Source organism: Onychostruthus taczanowskii, unplaced genomic scaffold (assembly GCF_017590055.1).
Source record: "Onychostruthus taczanowskii isolate IOZ18803 unplaced genomic scaffold, ASM1759005v1 scaffold38, whole genome shotgun sequence".
NCBI classification, from domain to species: Eukaryota; Metazoa; Chordata; class Aves; order Passeriformes; family Passeridae; genus Onychostruthus; species Onychostruthus taczanowskii.
The window spans coordinates 10,742,721-10,762,364 of record NW_024501237.1 but is presented as its reverse complement, the minus strand read 5'-3'; the positions used below and the strand labels follow the sequence as shown (position 1 = coordinate 10,762,364).

At 35.5% G+C, this 19,644-nt stretch overlaps 1 protein-coding gene across 2 annotated transcripts in view; it reads left to right on the top strand.

Moving 5' to 3' along the window:
* PCDH10 (protocadherin 10) overlaps positions 1 to 12,504 on the top strand; it is a 33,038-nt gene extending 20,534 nt beyond the window's left edge. The window contains exons 5-6 of one of the 2 annotated variants that reach the window (XM_041412100.1): positions 8,963 to 9,037; positions 11,324 to 11,681. In XM_041412100.1, coding sequence (XP_041268034.1) covers positions 8,963 to 8,997 — 35 coding nt within the window. In that variant the 3' untranslated portion in view covers positions 8,998 to 9,037; positions 11,324 to 11,681. Of the gene's footprint in view, positions 1 to 8,962; positions 9,038 to 11,323 lie in introns of both variants that reach the window. The other variant, XM_041412101.1, reaches the window with a different exon arrangement.
* The last annotated feature ends 7,140 nt before the right edge of the window (positions 12,505 to 19,644 follow it).

Below are 19,644 nucleotides of genomic sequence, written 5' to 3'. Positions count from 1 at the left end.
AAAAAAAAAGAAAAGAAATTACACTTTGGTACAGTCGATATGATGGATGAAGACGTTCCTTTCATTTTTTATTTGTTTAGTTACATCTCATTTCTGGAAATTATTTGGGTAGTTTTATCTCAACTGTGATGGACATAATAGTTTTCCATTTACATAAACATCAATAACAGCTTTTTTGAATGGGACACTTGATTAATTTTAAAAAATGAGGCCTGCCTGCATTTTGCTTTTAAAATTAGCCTACGTGATTTCTAATACAGATCAGGTATAAATTTGTGAGCTGTCTGATCCCTTCATTAATAGTTTTTAAATTCAATTTGTGATTTTTGCACCCACTTCAAGTAAAAAGGCGTAGAAGTAAAACCAAGAAATTACCTCCAGTAAATTGCATGTGTATATTGCAGTACTTGGGTCTAAGAGGAAAACATCATCATACTGGATTAAAAAGTTGTACTGAAACACAATTTTTATTGGAATGAATAAACAAGATACATGTGCACAGTCAAAGAGTTGTTCCTTCGTGAATAGTACAGTTTTGTGGCCAAAAAGAGAGTTAAAACTATGTGGATATCCTGCCACAGTGAAGCTCCTGACTTTTATTCAGGGTTTATCTCCGGGACAGGCTACAGCTCTGATTTCTGCACAGATGAAGATGACTTTGCACATGCAAAATTGCTCAGCAGAAATGGAGGATGAGTTGAAAGGCCACCATCTAATAATGCTAAGAAACCTAATGGGAAATTTGTTCTTTTCTAAAAAGTCTAGTAGAGCATTCCCATATTTGCTATATTTGAAATGCTGAGATTTATTTCCTCATACCTGAAGTTTGCCACTTCAGATACATCATCTCTGTTAGGTAAATAAATCTTACACGAAACCTCCTACACCTGAAATAAAACTTAAACTTGTGTGTTAATTAAAATACAATTGAGGGAGAGCATGACTCTGATGTACTTTTACTCATAATAGTAGGTTCTTTATGATCTTGTGTAAACCACTTCTGATGATTCAACTGTTCAGTGTTTATTGCATAACTTCTGAAAGGTATTTTTATCTTACATTCACGACTGGTTCACATTCTTCTTCGGAATGTATTCCTCTTGCAGCTCCTGCTCAAGGGGAAGAACACTTACAGAGCATTATTGCAGCAATTGAAAGGAAATGGATAGTTCAGAAAGCCAGATTAGAAAGGAATATATAAATGTGCAAAGAAAACTTGGCTGTAGCTCAATAAAGCCTATAAATTACATATTTAATCAATTTTTATGGAAATAATGAGTATAAGAAAGTGAAATACACATTTTTCTTTTTAATTTTAAAGCACAGGTGATAGCTATTAAATACGATTTGCCTCAATCTGTTTGTGTAACTGTGGTCTTGGGCAGAATTAACAGTACCCAGCACTGTACAAAATACTGATTAAAAATTGTGCCCGTCCTCAAGTTTACATAACACCTTTTATCTTAGATAATTCTAGAACTCTTTCCAGCTACAGTGCAGGAAAGTAATTGAAAAAGTTTAAAAATTAGTGAGTTTTATTTGAAAGAAAATTATACTTTTAGTTAGTCTTAAAATACAGAATTTCAACTGCTTCTTTTCCTGTAGTGTCTGTAAAATCGGTATTTGCCAGTTCTGACCGGAATGCATAGAAGTCTCGTGTATCTTAGCTATCTCAGACTGCTGCTATATTTATTCATTTAGGTCAATTTTGGCAGTGCTTATGTGTGCTGTGCATATACCATCTGTGGAGATTTTTCTTTTTAAATTATGAGATACCATTTTCTGTGTTCCTACCAGTGGAGTATGAAGAAGACTGAAAAACCTAGCAGAAAGATTGCTTGAGACTTTAGAGTAATTTTTAAGATTAGTGTGCTATGTTAGTTTAAAATTCCAGAATGCCTCTTGTCCCATCAATTTAAATCCTATGACAAAAATAATTTAGCCATTTAGGGACATGAGTCCCTCTGGGAAGCATGGAGATGTTTGTAGTTAAAATTTTCAAAGGCACTGAAGTTATTTATATTTGATAGGCAAAATTCTATTCATTATAAATAAATGCCGTTCTTCAATGTACGAAACCTCCTTGCTGTGACAGTCAGGAGCTGGAGAATTGAGTGTGTGCCTGATCCTGGCTCTGTGCACAGCAAATCTTTTCCTCTCTGCATGCTTTTGCCCAAGGAACTCCTTGGCCTGCAGAGCAGAGGCAATTATACTTGCTTTGGGTCTTTTGCAATACACAATAACTGTGATTTTCCATGGTCATTTCCTCTGCTTTAATTTTTAGTGGGTTTCCTTTCCTTTTTCTTACTTTTTCTTGCCTTGACCTAAGTGGGAAAAATAGGAAAAATCATTTAAGGAATGCAGTAAATAAGCAGTGAGATAGGGAAGTGCATCTGTTTATCACATTTGGACAAGCACGCTGTAGGGATCAGTGTTGCTGTTTGTCTGGCAAGCCTGTAAACAGCTTTATTTGTGCATTAACCACTGAGAATCCACATTTCCATGCTAGTAGTCTGATGACTACTGCTGGGAAGTAGCTGTGAATATATTTGTTTTAGAAACTTAGTATGGTGAGGTCAGAAAAGTGAAAAATTAGGTATTGGGTACCTTTTTTGAGAGGAAGTAGGAGATACAATAAGAATGTTATTTTAAACTTCAATACCTAATACCTACCTTCAATACTTGTTGGAAGAACTAAATATGATGTGGATTCACTGCAAACCCAAACTCTTCTGAGGTAATTTGGTTTCTTGCTTTGTTAGGATAATGGTCTTTATTGGTTGAAGAAAATACAGTGGACATGGAGAAGCAAATTTTCAGAACTTGGTTTCTAGATTCTGCCTGAAAATCACATGCTTGTATGAGCTGAAAGAGTAAATCTGCATTTTTTGCATACACATGAACCTATCTCGTATGTGTAAAGGGTGTTATTCTACATGACATTTTACAGGTCATCAGAAGTAATGTGGCTTAGAAAGGGAAAATAAAGGATGCAGAGTAGATCCCCCAAAGAAGTACAGGGGTGACAGACTCCTGGTTTTGTAAGTGAACTGAGTCTTCTGACTTTATCTTTTTCACCTTCAGCATCACAGCTGCATTCAGCCCTGGAAAAAGATCCATTATGAAACTGCTTGAATGCAACCTTTCTTTATTCATAAGGGATTTTATAGATGCTGATAGTGTGAATTCATCTTTTGTCAGAGTAAAATTCTGTCACTTTGTGACTTTTTTAGTTGACTGTTTGGGCTTTAATTTAACATCCATCTATGCTCAATTGGAATTTAGATGACAATGGAATAGAGCTGCACACAGCTGTGGGTATTGATAGGAACTGAGATCTAAAGAAGTTCTACCTTACAAATGAGATGCAGTAATAACTTTTTTTCTGCTCCACTTGAGATAAAGGACTGTGTGCTTTGTACCTCCACGCTTCTTTATGTCTACTCTGATGAATTAAACAGGATCTTTTCCATCACTGGAAGGTCATGGTCTGTACTCTCACACTCTCTGGCCTGCCTTTAGCCTGTGTCAAGCAGCTTTTTTCCCTAAAAAGTCTGGGACACAGTGCCAGGGACCACTCACGAGAGCAGATTGAATATTTTCATATGCTGTGGCTCATGTAGATTGCTTGATATGGCTGAGGAATTTTAATGGTGTGGGTATAAATCATTCCATTCTGGTAGTCTTAAGTAACAAAGAATGGTTATGGGCAAACTTCATTCATGGATAGAAACAAGCCAATATGTGATTTTGAAAAAGAGAAGTTTTGAAAGGCTTGTGAGAAGCCTTTGATACACTTAAGTGTGTTATCTTGGTAAACTGGGAAAGACTCCCTGAAATCAGAGTGTGTGCTGCTCATGACAAGCAGTGTGCTTTAGAAACAGAGAATAAAACATTCAGGAAAAGGGTGGGAACATACTTGTCAGGTCCTAATGCCAGCTAACCCCTGCTAGGAGAGAGGAGCATTGGAAAAAACATCATGGCAAAGATAAATTGGATAGGAATTCATAGTGTGATGCTGATGTAATGCATGTTACCTTATGTAAGAACAAGTAAATTTAATTATTTCAGGCCAAACCCTGCATGAATAATTTAGACACCTCTGAAGGCCACCAAATGGTGATCTACATGTCTGCTTCTCCCTGGAATCTATAGGGAACTGAGGCACTTATGAGCAATTTACGAAGAGTAGTTCATATCCCTCCTCTTCTCCCCTGGGCTCTGAAAATTTTAAGTCACATTGTAGCTGGCCTTTAATGTGTTCTGCATTGGTTAACCCTCAAACTGAAATGTTCATTTTCAGGCTTGTCAGCTGAAAGAAATGTGTACTGCAGATTTTGTAAGAATGCAATAAAAGTGGTTAATTTTGAAAAACAGATAACAAAACCACATAGAGAAAAAAAAAAAAAGTTTGAGCAGAAGAAATTACTGTTGCATACATACACATGAGCAATTTTTATAAAAAAAATTAAGAAAGTAATCAAATAGGAATTTTACTAAGCATCATACCAAAATTGTTCGCTTATAGTGAGTTACAAAGAATGTGAATTGGTACTACAACATTTATGCAATTAGAATAAGTTGTTGACAGAGAATTTGGAAGTATTCTTAGGGAATATGCTCTGTGCTATAAGTTTGACATACATCAGGAGTAATTTGGGGGTTATTTAATAGGCCTTAACACAGTACATAATTATAAGAACTCTTGCAAATTTCAATATTCCATGATTCTTTGACTTTAATGGTGATGTCATGTATTATCTTTAGTGTTTTCAGGTAGATAATATGGTTATAATAGCACAGAAAGACAAAGAAGCTTTACTCCCACTGTATCTTGTGGGGAAAATGGTCTTTTGTGTTTTTATGGTACATTATAGAATACAGCTTAGTACTTTTCTCTGCTGAGTTGTAGTAACTAAAAAGCATTGTTTCGGTAGTAAATAATCAGAACCAGAGATAAATCAAATCTGACATCTGCAATGCTGCTGGCTGTTGCTGGGGGTGGAAAAGAAAAATTCTCTGCATGTAGAACAGAAAATCAAATGCACATGAAAGTATCTTGTGTGCAACAGAACACTGATGACAAAATCCAGGGCTTGATTCAAAAGTCAATCCCTCTTAGTCATGTGCTTGATGTAAAGCACATGTTGATTAAGGTCACTGCTTACATGAACTGGGAATTGGGTAGTTGTTCTTAAGAACTGAAAAGCTTTTTTTGTGTTATTTTTTCTTTTTTTTTTCCCCCTTTTCTTTTTCTTTTCCAGAGGATTAGCAAATTCCAGGTAGCAAATAAATCTCAGAGCACTCATAAGCACCAGATAAACATTATTTCAGTGGCTGTCATTATGTGTCAGCATTTGTACCAGGCATCTTATTTGCCATATCAAAATAGTTGCATGTTCCAAATATTGAAAATACCTAAATACTCTTTAAGTGTGTATTTTCTCAAAGCTAAAAGAAGTGCCAATATGTGTAAATCAGCAATTTGGTCAAATATGTTTTTCTAAAACCAGTGGTAATCTGTTGTTGGTCTAGAACACAATGTTCAAATTTCAAAAGTGGCAGTTTTGTACTTAAGTGCAAAGGACAAACCTCTCTCCCCCTTTTCCTGGAGTACGTAACACTGCTTGTCAGGTTTAATGCATTGTGGTCAGTGCAGTATCCAGCACTGTCAAAGTTTGGCATGGTTGAGAATTCTTCTTTCTTGAACTGATTTAAATGTATATAGACAGAGAAATGTATGCTCTCAATGAAAGGAGAAAGAAAAGCACAATATACATGGTTACACAGTTTTCTTTAAACAAAAGGCAGGGGTTTTTTGCATAATCATATTTGTTCCAGAAGTAAAGATATACTCTGGAATGAAGGAAATATTTTAATAGCCTGTGGAGATTATTTATTTAGCTAAAATCAAGCCTGTTTCTAGAAAACTTTCAGTGCAGCAATAAAAACTTTTGCATTTTGGCCTACTCTAATTTATTCACAGCCTGAAGACCCGGTGCTCACAATTGGTTTTTTTGTTTCACATGAAATCTGGGTAATTGTACCCATCAGTCCAAATGCTGTCAGTTTATTTTAGAAACAATATTTATATCTTGGACTTTGCAGATGCCAGAAGGAACATTTCAGCCATACTGAATGCCATCTTTTTATTAGGGGGAAGTTCTACCCTGGGGAAGCTGACAGGTTCACGTGCAGGATCTTCTCCTGCCTTGCCTCATGCCAGAATTGGACAGGCAGAACGTGGTCTCATTGTCACCTAACACCTTTAGTGGCCTTCAGGACCCTTCAGACACACTCCTAAAGCACACAGACAGTGATCACCAAAGCCAGCAGACTCACTGACATTAGGGGAGATTTGATCTTATTTAATTAGTTATCTGTATTTTCAAATGCAAAAGTAAGTAAGTATGTTCCATCTTCCTTCTTTTTTTTTTCTTTTTTCTTTTTTTTTCCCCCAAACTATTTGATATAATGCAGGGTTAAAAACCCACATTAATTGTGTAAAATTAAACATGGGTGTCTGGAATGCAAGATGTTTTATCTAAGAGTTCTCTACAGAATATATAGATAGAAGGACAAAATTTCTGCACTAAAGCCTTGAAAGAAAAGGAAAAACGTTCCCCTTAAACTAATTCATGAGGAAAAGATATATGAGTAAAATGCTATTTTTATATTTGTATTTGTCTGTTTATTTGCCTGGATCAGACACTCTCTTTTTATAATGCCATTAATGGAATATTCATAAAAGATTATTAGCAATGCTTTAGCAAACTTCTTTAAGTAATAGATCACTTTAAAAAAATACTTTATGGATTGCAAAATATACTGAATTGACACTTGCAGTGACTGGAATGCTTTTTTATCCACAGAACATGGGTGGCAGCAGAGTAATCCCCATCCTACATCCCCCAGCCCCAGCCCCAGCCGTGTGTCTCACCCTTTACCTGGATGCACCACTACGAAGGGTGAGGGAGCTATGGCAGTTTACTCTGCATTCCCATTCACGTGTTGACCTCTTTCCAAAAAACATACTTGCTGATATCTGAGCTGCTGAACTCCAAGCTAACGGGAACGGCCAGGTTATTTATGACAGAATACATTCCACCACTTCATAGGTCTTGGTCTCTATTTGCTTGGGTGGATTTAGAGCAGGAGTGCAAGTTGGAGTCTGTTTGTTTGGTCACCAGAATTATCATTTTCTGGCTGTGGTGAAGCTGATGGGACTTAGTGAAGAGCCATGTTTCATATGCTACAGTTAACATGTAGACTGTAAGGCAAACCATCAAAATATAAAGGACAGTTAAAATTAACAATGCAGATTTTAAACCAGCCTCCCTGTAATGCCTATGAGGTAATTAACTCCTTTTTTAAATTATTGCTCACTGCAAGTGAAGCCAGAATAGCTGTGCTGTTTCTGAATGAATTGCAGGAAGTTACAGCATCCTGTGTTCCTTCATCACTTGCTGTGCTCTGTGGGGAAGGCTTGATCTGGGTGGCGTGGTGAGGACACCGTTTGTACAGGGGACCCACAAGAGAAGACAGTGAGTTGTGTGCTTGCAAAAGAACCCCTATGTGAAAGCCTGTGTGAAGGCAAAAATTGCTTGGATATTGTCTGAACTTAAGGAATGTAGATCTGAAATGAGATAAGAGTTTACATAGTGGCTTTACCCTTGTTCTGGTGTTGCAGAGGGTTTTTGATTTAAAAGAAAGGGGTTTATGTCATCTTTCTCCTAAGTGAAGGGGGATCAGGAGTATATCTGCAATAGCAACAGCATGCCTGGTATTTGATATTCTTTGGAAATTTTATTGTCTAGCAGTTCCTTTGGATCTTTAGGCTGTTGGCACTTCTAGTGGGACTCAGCAGTTGTTCTGTTAAGAGCAGAAATAATGCAGTGGGAGCTTATGGAGCCCTTAAATATAGTCCAGAGGGAAAGTGACAATAATTATAAAAGGTATAGGATGGGTTTATATTATGGGTTTTCTTTCACTGCTTGGGCTGCCAGCTGTGGAGGGAAGCACTGAGCCCTTTCTCTGTCCCCTTTAGATTAGCTACCACTGCTAAGCAGGAGCAAAATTTGATTTGGAGAGTTTGAAGGTGTTCCAAGCACAGGCAATCCCTTCTAGGCTTTTCTGTAAGAGGAAATGCTCCTGCCTATATTCACAGTTACAAAGTAGTAATCCAGCATCAAGTTTGGATGCAATAGGATGATTTGCAACTGGATGAAAGGAAGATTTATTAGAGACAAGGGCTTTACAGTATTTTCTGTTCATTTCAGATCCATGAGCTAGGAATAATTACTGCATACTTTACATTTTCTTTCCTGCTTATTATGTTAGTGTTTTAATTTTTTTTTTTCTGTTCAACTACTACTAATGTTGTTACATGTCTTCTCTTATCAGTTTACACAGAATAAGCTCACTGTGGATGGGAGCCTTATTACGGTGTATTGAGCAACAAATGAATCTTAATATATTCTTTGCCAGTTCTTATTTTATTTTATTTTGTTTTATTTTATTTTATTTTATTTTATTTCATTTTATTTTATTTCATTTTATTTTATTCCATATAAATTGTATGCGTAAAGTACTCTTACTGTAATGCTCAAAATCTTTGTTGTTCCGGGAAGGATCGATACAGCACAAATCCTAAGAATTTTAATTGTAATGCTTGTGAAGCTTTAATAATCTTGTTCACCTCAAATAATATTGGAATATATGTACAATTAGTATAATTACATTATCAGAATTATGGAACTGCTTATGATTAAAGCCTTTTTTTCTGACTGCCCATACTCACACAGACTTGAAGATTCCCTGTGTACTAGTTTGAGAGTTTGGAACAGGTGATAAAATAGGGATGAAAGAGAGAGCTGTGATCTCAGAGGAGATATTAGGCACCAGAAATTATGGTGGTCTTGTTCCAGCTCTTACACTGACTGTGATACTTCCATTTCTATAGCACTTGCCATCTCTGGATCTCAAAGTGGATTATAAAGAATAGTGATTTAAACCTTCCTGCACCTCTAGGAGATAGGTAAGCAATATTATTCCCATTTTACAGATGGAGAAATTGTGATACAGAGAGGCTTAGTGTTTGTTATTTAAAAGTTTATTTATGAACACATGCATGCACACACAGAGAACTGAAAACAGCTGTCAGAATTTTCATTGCTCTCTTTTTTAAGTTGAGTCCATCCTCCTTTCCATTTAACCTCTCTGATTTATATTCCCCATCTGTAAAAAGACGGAAACTGGTATAGACATAGAGAGATTTGCTTGCACATAAATTTCTCTGTAGAACCAGAAAAAAAGCCAAACAAACACAGAGCACAAAAATCCTTGTCTCTAAAATCCAATGCTTTTTATGTGTTGGCAGAGGATATTTTAAGATTTGGTACAAAAATTTTTGTATGTGGGGAGAGTTGCAGTAGTTCTGCAACTTTAATGCATAATATGTAGTTATTGCTATAAAAGGGCTTGATTGTTTTGTAATATAAGCATGTTAACTGGAGATTAAAAATTTCAAAAGGCATCAATTTACATGGCAAAAGGCCAGACACAGCCAGTAAATCAGTCTCTGCATTATCTGGAAGATGGTGCCAAATCAGTACCACCAAGGCACTGTGTCAGACAGGAGTGGTGCAGTGGTGCTGCATAAAAGCAGTGTTTGCCTCAGCTGTATCTCTGTTTATCTTTCTTCCAGCAAAGTCCTACTGTGTCTGTAGTGCAGCACGAGTTCCTTGGTGGCAGACACCAATCTAGACAACAATGCCTAAATATTTACAAGAGAACTGAAATTATGACTGAACTTTGGGAAAAAAGTTTTAAAGATCCAATATAAGCCTTGTTATTTTTACTACTACTATTGGAATGATTGTTTCTTGTAATATTAAAAAAGATACTTTAAAAGATTTCTAGATACTGGATTAACCTGATCATTCACTGCATCATGAAGACTCTGATCTCATTATTCTTAAAAGCACTGTTTATAAAACATCTTGCAGAAGCTTTTAAAAATTCTTTCTAATTCTGCTACTAATTTGCTACAGAACTGAAACATTGAAAACCTCATCTATTAGATGTTTTATTTTTAACCACACATCTGGCAATTTTCTGTATGTTGAACAGATAGCTTATGCAGAAATGTTTTTCACATTTTTCTGTGTGCACCCTGTAGCATAGGCAGGCTAGATTAGACAAACATCCAACACCCACAGTAACATTTTCCTGTAAATAATCTAACTTCCCTGTGGTACAGTACCCAGATTTCATGCCTTTACTAGTGAATATATATCTAGGAAATAAGTACGGCTAATGTATATATTTACGTTAAATGGAACGGAGACTGGATGTGTTTATGTGTCACCACGCAAGCATCAACCTGTACATGATTCAAAAATTCATTTGAAAATTAAGATTCCTTTTTGTTTCAGCTGTAAAACTTCACACAGAGAAGCAGACTGAATTTCAGGTAGGGATTTAGTTGATTTGGAGCTAAGGTAACACCTGATTTTATCTCTATAAGTTTTACCAGGTAAGACTGGTGCTGATGCTAATTATAATACTTGAACAAGTGAGCTAGTTCGTTGGTTTAATGTGTGACTGAGTTCAGAATTTAACTTGGGGTCTTCCTAAATGCTGGTACAAATAATTTGTTACTTTTGCTCCCAATTACAGTTAAATTAGTCAGTGTCTTGAGGTAATACAGCTACTGCAGCTGGTGGATTAGGATATGGCTTTGCTAATGCATTGACCTTCTTCATCTGTGTAACATGAGTTAATTTTCAGCCTGACAGTAAATGCTGAAATTTGAATTGTAGCACTAATGCACCATTTTTTCATCTGACAAACCAGACTGAAGGGTCATTTAGTGATGAGGATAATGGTTCACTTTGAAAGAGAAGGAAAACTAGCTTCTGAATTTTAGGGGGAATTCTAGATCTTGCTTCAAATAACAAGCTGAACTAGGGAAAAATTAGCCTGTGACATTTGAGTAATACTTCACCTGTAAGTCTGCATATTTGCCTTATCCTTACACTGATTCTGTACAGGCACATTGGAATATTTGCCATGACAAGTTAGACAGAATAATAAAACAGCCTATGAAATTTGGTATTCAGGCTATCAAGCCTCAAAAAGAGGCTTTCTCTGAAAAACGAATCAACATTAAACTGTTTGCTATAATGGGAATTTCCAGCGTCAGTTTGTGACAAGTTTTAATTGTTTCTCTACACCCTAAGAAACCCTAAACCTAAGAACTGTTGGAGACTGATTTTTAATTTTTGTTCCTCTCAGAAGTGTCTTTCTTTCTTTCCTGCAGCACGGAAAAGGATATGCTAGTCACTTCTACAGGACTTACCTGAAGCAGCATGATTTGCACAAAAGAAAGTCGACCAACAAAAAGCATCAGCTTTCAACTTCATTATCTTGGCCATCCAGTTCTGTGTAACTGAAGGATTTGTGTGCTGTTGGAGACATCCTGGCCAACAATAGGACCTAACTGCTCTCAGCAGGCCTGAGAAATGAGTTGAAATGTGTAGAACTGTAGAAACTTCAGAGGCAACTGATCTTGCCTCTCTGATCAGTGTGTGCCTGTTTACAGCACTATATATCTTTCTCTCTCCAAAATGTCACTGAGCCCTTTAGATGTTTATATTCACCACAAAAAGCCAATCGTACAGATAAAAGAGATGTGCATTATAAATGCAATATCACTGTTTTAAACTTGACTGTTTTATATTATTTTTGTGTGATCAAGTGTTCCCCAAACTATTCCAACTTTACAAGAGAGATTGTGATCATGTTCTTTTCACCTGTGGGTCATAAAAATGTTGTTAATCTGAAGACCCACAAAATTATTGAAGACATTTCTGTAGTTTATACACCGTGTTGCAAAGTGTTTACTGTACTATTTCAAAGCTTCTAAATAAATATAAAATATATATATATTATATTATATATAATTTTCCGAAAAACGTGGTACAACTTAGTTGATTTTTAAATGGATTCATACAGTCTACACCATACACTAAAGCGAGAAGATAATTCAGGGTTCCTAAGCTATCCTTGCTAAAAACAAAAATAAAATAAACCTTTAACAGTACTTCCCCAAAATTCGTATTTTGGTTGATCCTGTTTTCGTTGTTTAAAAAAAAAAAAGCTGTAAGCAACAACATTTTGTCTAAAAAGTTGTAAGGATTTTTCAATGCCAAAGATGCAGCTGTCAATATTACCCGAATGAGCGCTATGTACTATCAGAGGTATAAACCACTTTCCATTATTTTGATTATGTTTCTATGGTTTTTAATTTGGAATCACAAAATCTTTTATAAGGCTCTATAAATTCACCTGTATATGTTGTTAAAAAGAACACTGGGTGTCTGTACATTTTGCAATGTAAGATATAATGTAAGTGAAGTTAAGTATTTTAAGAAAATCATCCCAAGCTCATAAATATGTATACATACATACATAAATACATACACACACAGAAACACCCACACATCTCTCTTTAACATAGTTTTGTGAAACTATACAAATATATTGCCTAAAAATATTTCTCTTGTGGCTAGGAATAGTTGTTGATAGAATTCAAATTACAAAGGCAAAGTATATGCCAGGCTCTTTTATCACAAAGGAGATTTCCAATTAGGAACATGGCACATTCTCAGCTGACCCCTGTCCCGTGGGAGTTAAATGGTGTTGGCCACCATCTTTGTTGGGAAAAGGATTAAGCCCTTGCATATAATCTTTATGTTCTGTAATAATTCTGTGGTCTGAAACAGTATCTTAGAGCATTTCTTTTCTATGAAATATTGAAAAAAGTAAAATTTCGAAGGTAAAGTTTAAATCTACTTTCATGTCCATGGAGTTTAAGTACCATTTACTAAATGTAAAAATCTAGTAAAAAAATTTTTTTTTTTTTGTGCTGTGATTTTTTTTTCCCTCACTGTACCTTAATACATCAAATAATGAAAGCAAATGAGAGCACACCTTGTTGTCAGCCAATGCCTAGCCAAATTCATACCAGTTCCTACTGATGATTTAATATTAAGTAAAACGAGAGCAAATGTTTCATTGATTGCAGTGGGATGTGGATCATGCCATTATATAGGAATTCTCTTGTCCCCACCAATGCTGCCATGGGATGAATGTGTGAGAGCTTACTGCCATGTCATAATAGAATTTGGGTTTCTTATTTTTTTGTTTGCTGGTTCTGGGTTTGGTGGTTTTTTTTTTTTTTTTTTTTTTGGTTTTTTTTGGGTTTTTTTGGGGTTTTTTTTTTTTTTGTTTTTCTTTTTTGTGGGTTTTTTTTTTTGTTTGTTTGTTTTTGGGGTGTTTTTCTTTTTTGTTCTCTGTAATGGCATTTTCTATTAGATAGGAGTATATAAATCACCTGTGTGAAAACCATCTTACTGTGGATCCAAACATACACAGGGAATCCAACATTCCTGATCAAATTCCATGAGTTCTTTGTACAACTAGTGGACTGGGCCCTGCTGTTGTTAATATTCCAAACAAAATAATATACTCATACTTTAACGTGCACATCTAGCACGTTTGTATAACGACAAATTGTTTCATGAGATCCTTTTAAAAATGTGTGTTATACAAAACCTAATTCAAAAATCCCCCAAACAACTTTAATAGCTATTGATTTGGGCAAATACAACAGTGAAATGTTCCTCCTGCTCTAGGTAGTAGACATTTTAGTTGCCTACAGGCTTCATTTATTTTATGAAGAAAAACAATGGAATTTGTGAAAAATATTTTATTTAAAGGAGATTGCTAGATTCTTGTTACGGCTTTTAAAGCAAGAAAGTCCTTGCCATTCTGAAACCCGTTTCTAAGTAAGCTTTTAATACAAACATATATTGTAATTTATGGTTGTTTTTTGGTCTTTGGGAGGAAAAGGAAATTGTTTTATTTTCTATTTCATGGACAGCCAAAGTGTTTCTATTTAATGAAACTCTCTTCACATTTTGCATGCCATTTTTTTTCTGAAAAAATTATTAACCATATCATGTCCTGTCATTAATTTCCAAAACTGAACTCTTTCTATCAAGTATGATATGCATACAGATTTATTGATCTTTTTTATTCTTATTTAATGTTAAATACCATTGGTATTGGTCCATATTTACGCAGAAATCCTTCTGAGTTCACTGGGAGAGTCCTAAAAGGAATCACGGTAGGATGCAGAAGTGTCAAGGAAAAGGAGGAATTGAAGTAATACAGCCTGAGCTCCCGGGATGAAGCTGTAGCTCCTGCTGATTTCCCTTGCTCACTGTGAGTTTTGGTGCACTAATATTTGCTGGCACAAGCCTTGGGACACATTAAAACCCAGTACATAGCTGCTGTCCCAAGAGAAGGGCAAACTGGGCAGTGCAGAGGCTCAATTTGTCCTGTTTCTCTGTTTTAGTGGGCAGCTGGCCACCTCCCTTTGAAATTGCCTTGTTCAGCATCTCCCAAGTATTCCATCACACTACTGGGTGCAGGGACAGGTCTGTAAATGCCTTCAACACCTCTCTCAGTGTGTGTGCCTCTTCCTCTGAACACCGGTGATGCAAACACTGAAGGACTCTCATCTGCATATTGGACCCAACTGTGAACTGAAAGTAATCAGGAAATATTTAGGTTGAATATTAAGGGGAAAGATTGATGCCCATAAATCTGAGATGAGGAAGGTTTTGGAATCTCCTTCATTGTAGGTTTTCAAGGGCAGTGCAAAAAAACACCTGTAAGGGATGATGTAAGTGTACTTAAACTTGCCTCAGAGAAAAAGCACAGAGAAGGATCTCAGTGCTGTTGTTCTGTAATGTTCCTAGTGGGGCATGCTGAGCTTTGGAGGAGATAATCTGTGCACAGTTGTAGGGATAAGAATGTTCTATCCTTCAATTAGTTATTTGAAGCAATATTTAATGTTTCAATTTACTATTTATGAGCATAATAGAACAAGCTGCTTGTGAGAATAACTGTCTTTGTAGTAAATTAGAGTTCAAGCAGAGAAGACAGGGTCTTATAAAAGATAACAATATGGAATCAGGTCTGTGAAACTTTTTTTTTTTTAATTCCTGATTTAGATATGTAGCAATAGATTTCTAAGCAGCTTGCCTATTAACATTCTTCAAAATCAGACTTTAGTTTCTTCCAAAACTTAGAAATACTAAAACATTTCACTACTTGAAATAGAATTCCAATTTTTTAAAGCACATTTTTGCTAACATGCCTATTGAGGGAAGGTATTTCCATGAACATATTCTCAAATTGCTGGAACAAAGTGTAGTAATTTTTCATTAGTGTTGTTGCAAAATCAGGTGAAATGAAAATACACAGATAAATACAATTTGTAAAGATTCCCGCATTATAGCTTCTAAATAGTTGTGTGTGTGTGTGTGTGCGTGTGTGGGTAACTATAGTTAAAATTCTGGAAGGTTGCCATGGGATTTTTTCTTACAGCTCCTATCAGTAAATGTAAACAAAAGGGTAGAAACACATGTTAGGGTACTACAAAACTAGACTTGTTCCTTAGTGTAGAATGGAGTTTTGCATTCAAGAATTAAAGTCAGCCCCTTCTTTATGTATTGTACCCACAATCAAGCACACAAGTCTTTTTTTTTTAACTTCCAAAATATTACCTGCTCATAGAAGGGTTTTGTTTTTTTCATTCTTTTTTAAAGTAATATCATTCCTCAGGGTAAAGGGTGGAGAAATAGATAGTCTTCCTAGGCTGATAAATTGCAATTGCAATTTTGCAAGGCTGTTAAATATTTGTATGTCTTACCTGGAGAAAGCCGATCATAACCTGCCACTGTTCCATGTTCTAGTCTTGAGTTTTATGACATTTGGACTTGTGAATTAAAACCTATACAAAGGTGTAGGGGCCAAAATAAACATCTTTGATATGCATTTAGTTATTGCAATTTGATTGCAAAAAATTGGCATCAGATGTCTATAAAGGGTAGAAAGTTGTTTATTCTATTCTGCAGTAATATAAAAGACAGCCAGTAGGACTTTATTATAATATTGTGCTATGACAAATTCTGAAACTGTGAGTCAAATCCTTTGCACTGATCCCTACAATCATAGATCAAATTCTTCTTAAAGAGCTCCTTCATTTTATTTTGTCTCTAAGAAATGGATACATATATATATATAAAAACAAATATACACAGCCATTACAATCCATTGTTGAGCATCTGTGTTTTTGTAGATATCCTCGTATGTAAGAAATAAGCAAGAACTAACTTGGGCAGATTTCTTGAACTGAAATTGTTTTTGAATTTGAATTTGTTAATAAAGTTCATGATATTGACAGACATCAAGAAAAATGAAATCTCTGTGGGTGTAGCTCTCCAGAAGGCAAACGCTTCACTTAGGAAGCATCCTGTCAAAAAACTGTGTAAATGCAACTGCTGGAAATCTTGCTGAGTCAAGATGAAAGATGCTGTGCTAAAGCTTTCTTGTTCACTGTGTCAGCACTGATTAAAGTGTTCTCTGGATGGTAACCACTTTAGGCAAGCAGAAGATATCAAAAATTGCAAGCAGGATTCATATAATGTTTACCATTCCTGTGGAAGAGAGACTCGGACAAACAGGTGAATATATACTGAAATACTGATCTATATCATACAATATGGAAAAAAACAGTGAAGTCAAACATTTAAGAAAAGAGAATGCTTTCAAGTACATACACTTCAAAGATTAAAGTTCATCTGATGCTCAACTTTAAGAAGCATCTGCTTTTAGAAGTATATTTTGGGTAATTAATCTTTGATTTGCAGTAACCCTGGAGAGCAATGTATTGTATGACAAAGCCTTACCACTACATGATAAAGGGAATATAACCAAACCAAGCTTAAGTTTTAGAAGTTTTGGATTCAAACATTCAGGTTGAAAAACTGAGCTGTATTTTATATGCATCAGAGCCTAATTCCATTAAAGGCAGTGGCCCAAGTTGCAGTGATATGAAGGAGAGCAAAAGGAAGTTTTCATTTCTTTCTTTAAGCATTTTTTAAGCAAGAGCAGCCTGCAATAAAATTATTTGACACCAGAAAAAGGGAAACTTCACTGGCTTTGCTTTTAAAAAAGCTGCACAATCCAGTTTGGAAATTTGAAACCTTGGACATGGCTATGTGTCAGTGTGAAACAGACATTTCTGATAATTTTATCTCAAAGCAAAATAACACAAGATGTTAAGTGATATAAATGTTTAGGTTTTCTATTAAGATAAAGACAGAAATGCAAGACTGAAAAGACAGATTCAAGTTTTTATTATGCAGAAGTTCAGAAAACTAACAATTCATTGGAACAGAGTATTCTTACACTGCCCTAGTTGTTGGTTGAAAATGTAAGCAAAACAAGCAAAGAAAATACCAACCTCAACCTCATGGATGTTTCAGAAGGTTTTGCTCTGGAAGATAACAGATCCTAAGTACATTATCTCCCTTCAGACTTGGCTTAAAGATGTTTTCTTTGCTGGTCTAACACACTTGCAGTGTAAAAGCAGCCCTCTGAATGGTTTGCACATTCACCTCAGTGGAGGGAGAGTATTCTCATTTGTTGAGAATAATCTGGAAAAAAGACCTAGATGAAGCCTGATGTCAAAATTGCCTAGTAATTCCATGCCTATCACTACAGTTTTTCTAACCAGGTAGTGGGATAATTTAGGGCTGAAACATTATGGGATGCTGGTGGAAAAGCAATGGTGTGGCACTGTTTCTATGTGGGAAAAAAAAAATACAAAGAAGAAGAGAGAAAGAGAAAGAGAAAGAACATTCTCTGCTCTTCCTAGTCTCACAAACAGCATTAATTGATACTTAAATAGTGTTTTGTTCAGGAACATAAATATCACGAAAGGAGCAGGATTTCACCATGAGAGCAATATATTTGTTGTGGCTTTTGCTATATTAAAAAAAGAAAAAAAAGCAAGCAAACATTCTCATTCTCAACCCCCTGAAGATGAGGCTAAATGATGCCCTTAGAGCTCACAGCCATTCAGTTTTTGAGAGTGGCTCTGTTTGATTTATATTCTGGCTGTCAACAAAGAAAGAAAAGAGAGACTGTGCTGGAAATTAAAGATAGGTAATTAATATAATCTAGGAGGAAAATGTAATATACCTTGTAATAACATCATTAAACCTCACTGAGCTGCCTGAAATGATCTGTTGAAAATTAAACAAACAAGCAAACAAAAGCCCCAAAATAAAAAATAAATCTCAATCTCTGTCTTGGCACTCCAGTTACACATTTACATTAGATCGATCACAGCTAAATTGAAATAAAATGATTGAGGTATATATGCGAGGTATCATATTTTTCTTACACCTGTTTCCAGGGGATGGGAAGGGGAGCAATCCTGGCATCCAGCACTTCCTTGGGGGCAGACACATTCTGGAACATTCCTCATCTTATTATGAAAATTTAAGAATTTACAGACTTATTTCCAAATGTATTATTATATATTCTTCTTCCAATAAAACTTTTTAAAGGATGATACTTCACTGTGCTTTTGACCATTTATGTCAGCTATTTTTGACTGTTCCCTGTCATTGGGAATAATTAAGTAATAAACTTACCAGTCTGATTTAAATTTTCCTTTATAATTATAGATGGAGTTCAAGCAGACCTTATCATATAGAAACCGTAATTAAGGCTCCCATGTTTAATTTCGCTACTTTGATTCCTGTTGTCACTTCCCGTGTTACAACACAGAGAATTAATTTAATTTTATTATTAAATAAATACAATTTTGTTGTGTTTAGTAAATGGGATCTAAGAAGTACCCCTTAGTTAGGAAAAGATTGAGGCAAAATCAAGCAGCTTACTGTTTTTCTTTTTTATATAAATAATTTTCAGGCCTACCACTGCTCAAGAAGGACATGAAATGCAGTAACAGAAAATATTTGAAGTCTGCACTTTGATTCACTGGACTGGGGAAATTGCTTTCCTGTTTCCTTTCTATCTGGAGTCACCTGGAAACCACTATTTGCATGCAAACGTTTTAGGTGTTTAATTCTTCATTCACAGATTTAAATCTACTGCTTTACTGACCACGTTGCTAATATTCACAGAACTAAAGCTTCCAGGGGAAAAAAAAAATCAAACTCAAAATACCTTATTTTTTTTCATCCTAAATATGACTTATGACTGTCAGCACTGGAAAATATATGGAAATTGAAAAAATATTTATTTTAAAGATGTATGGACGGATATTGTTATTGATAGATTTTAAGATAGATTTTTAAAGATAGATTTATTGGCTGCTGTTCTGTGTGCTTTTATATCCTTCATTAGCAACCAAAATATAGTCCAGTGTTATGACAGGTGCCTGCATCACTATCCTTATTTTCCTGAGGCCTTACTGAGAAACTTCATACTGCAGAGGTGGGAACAGAACCTAGTTCCTAAATCAAAATATTCAGAGAAAAAAACACCACAACAATCATTATGCAAGAAAATAATGTAAAATCACATGGGTGCTACCATACTGAGCTCTTCCCACATCCAGGTTAATGAGCTAACTAGCAGTCTAGAGAGCAACATGCAATTTGGTGCCCTTGGTCTCTCTGTCAAAAGAATATATAATTATTCTTTTCAAAATGGGACAGCTTCAAAGAGAAAAATGAAGAGCTCTTCATC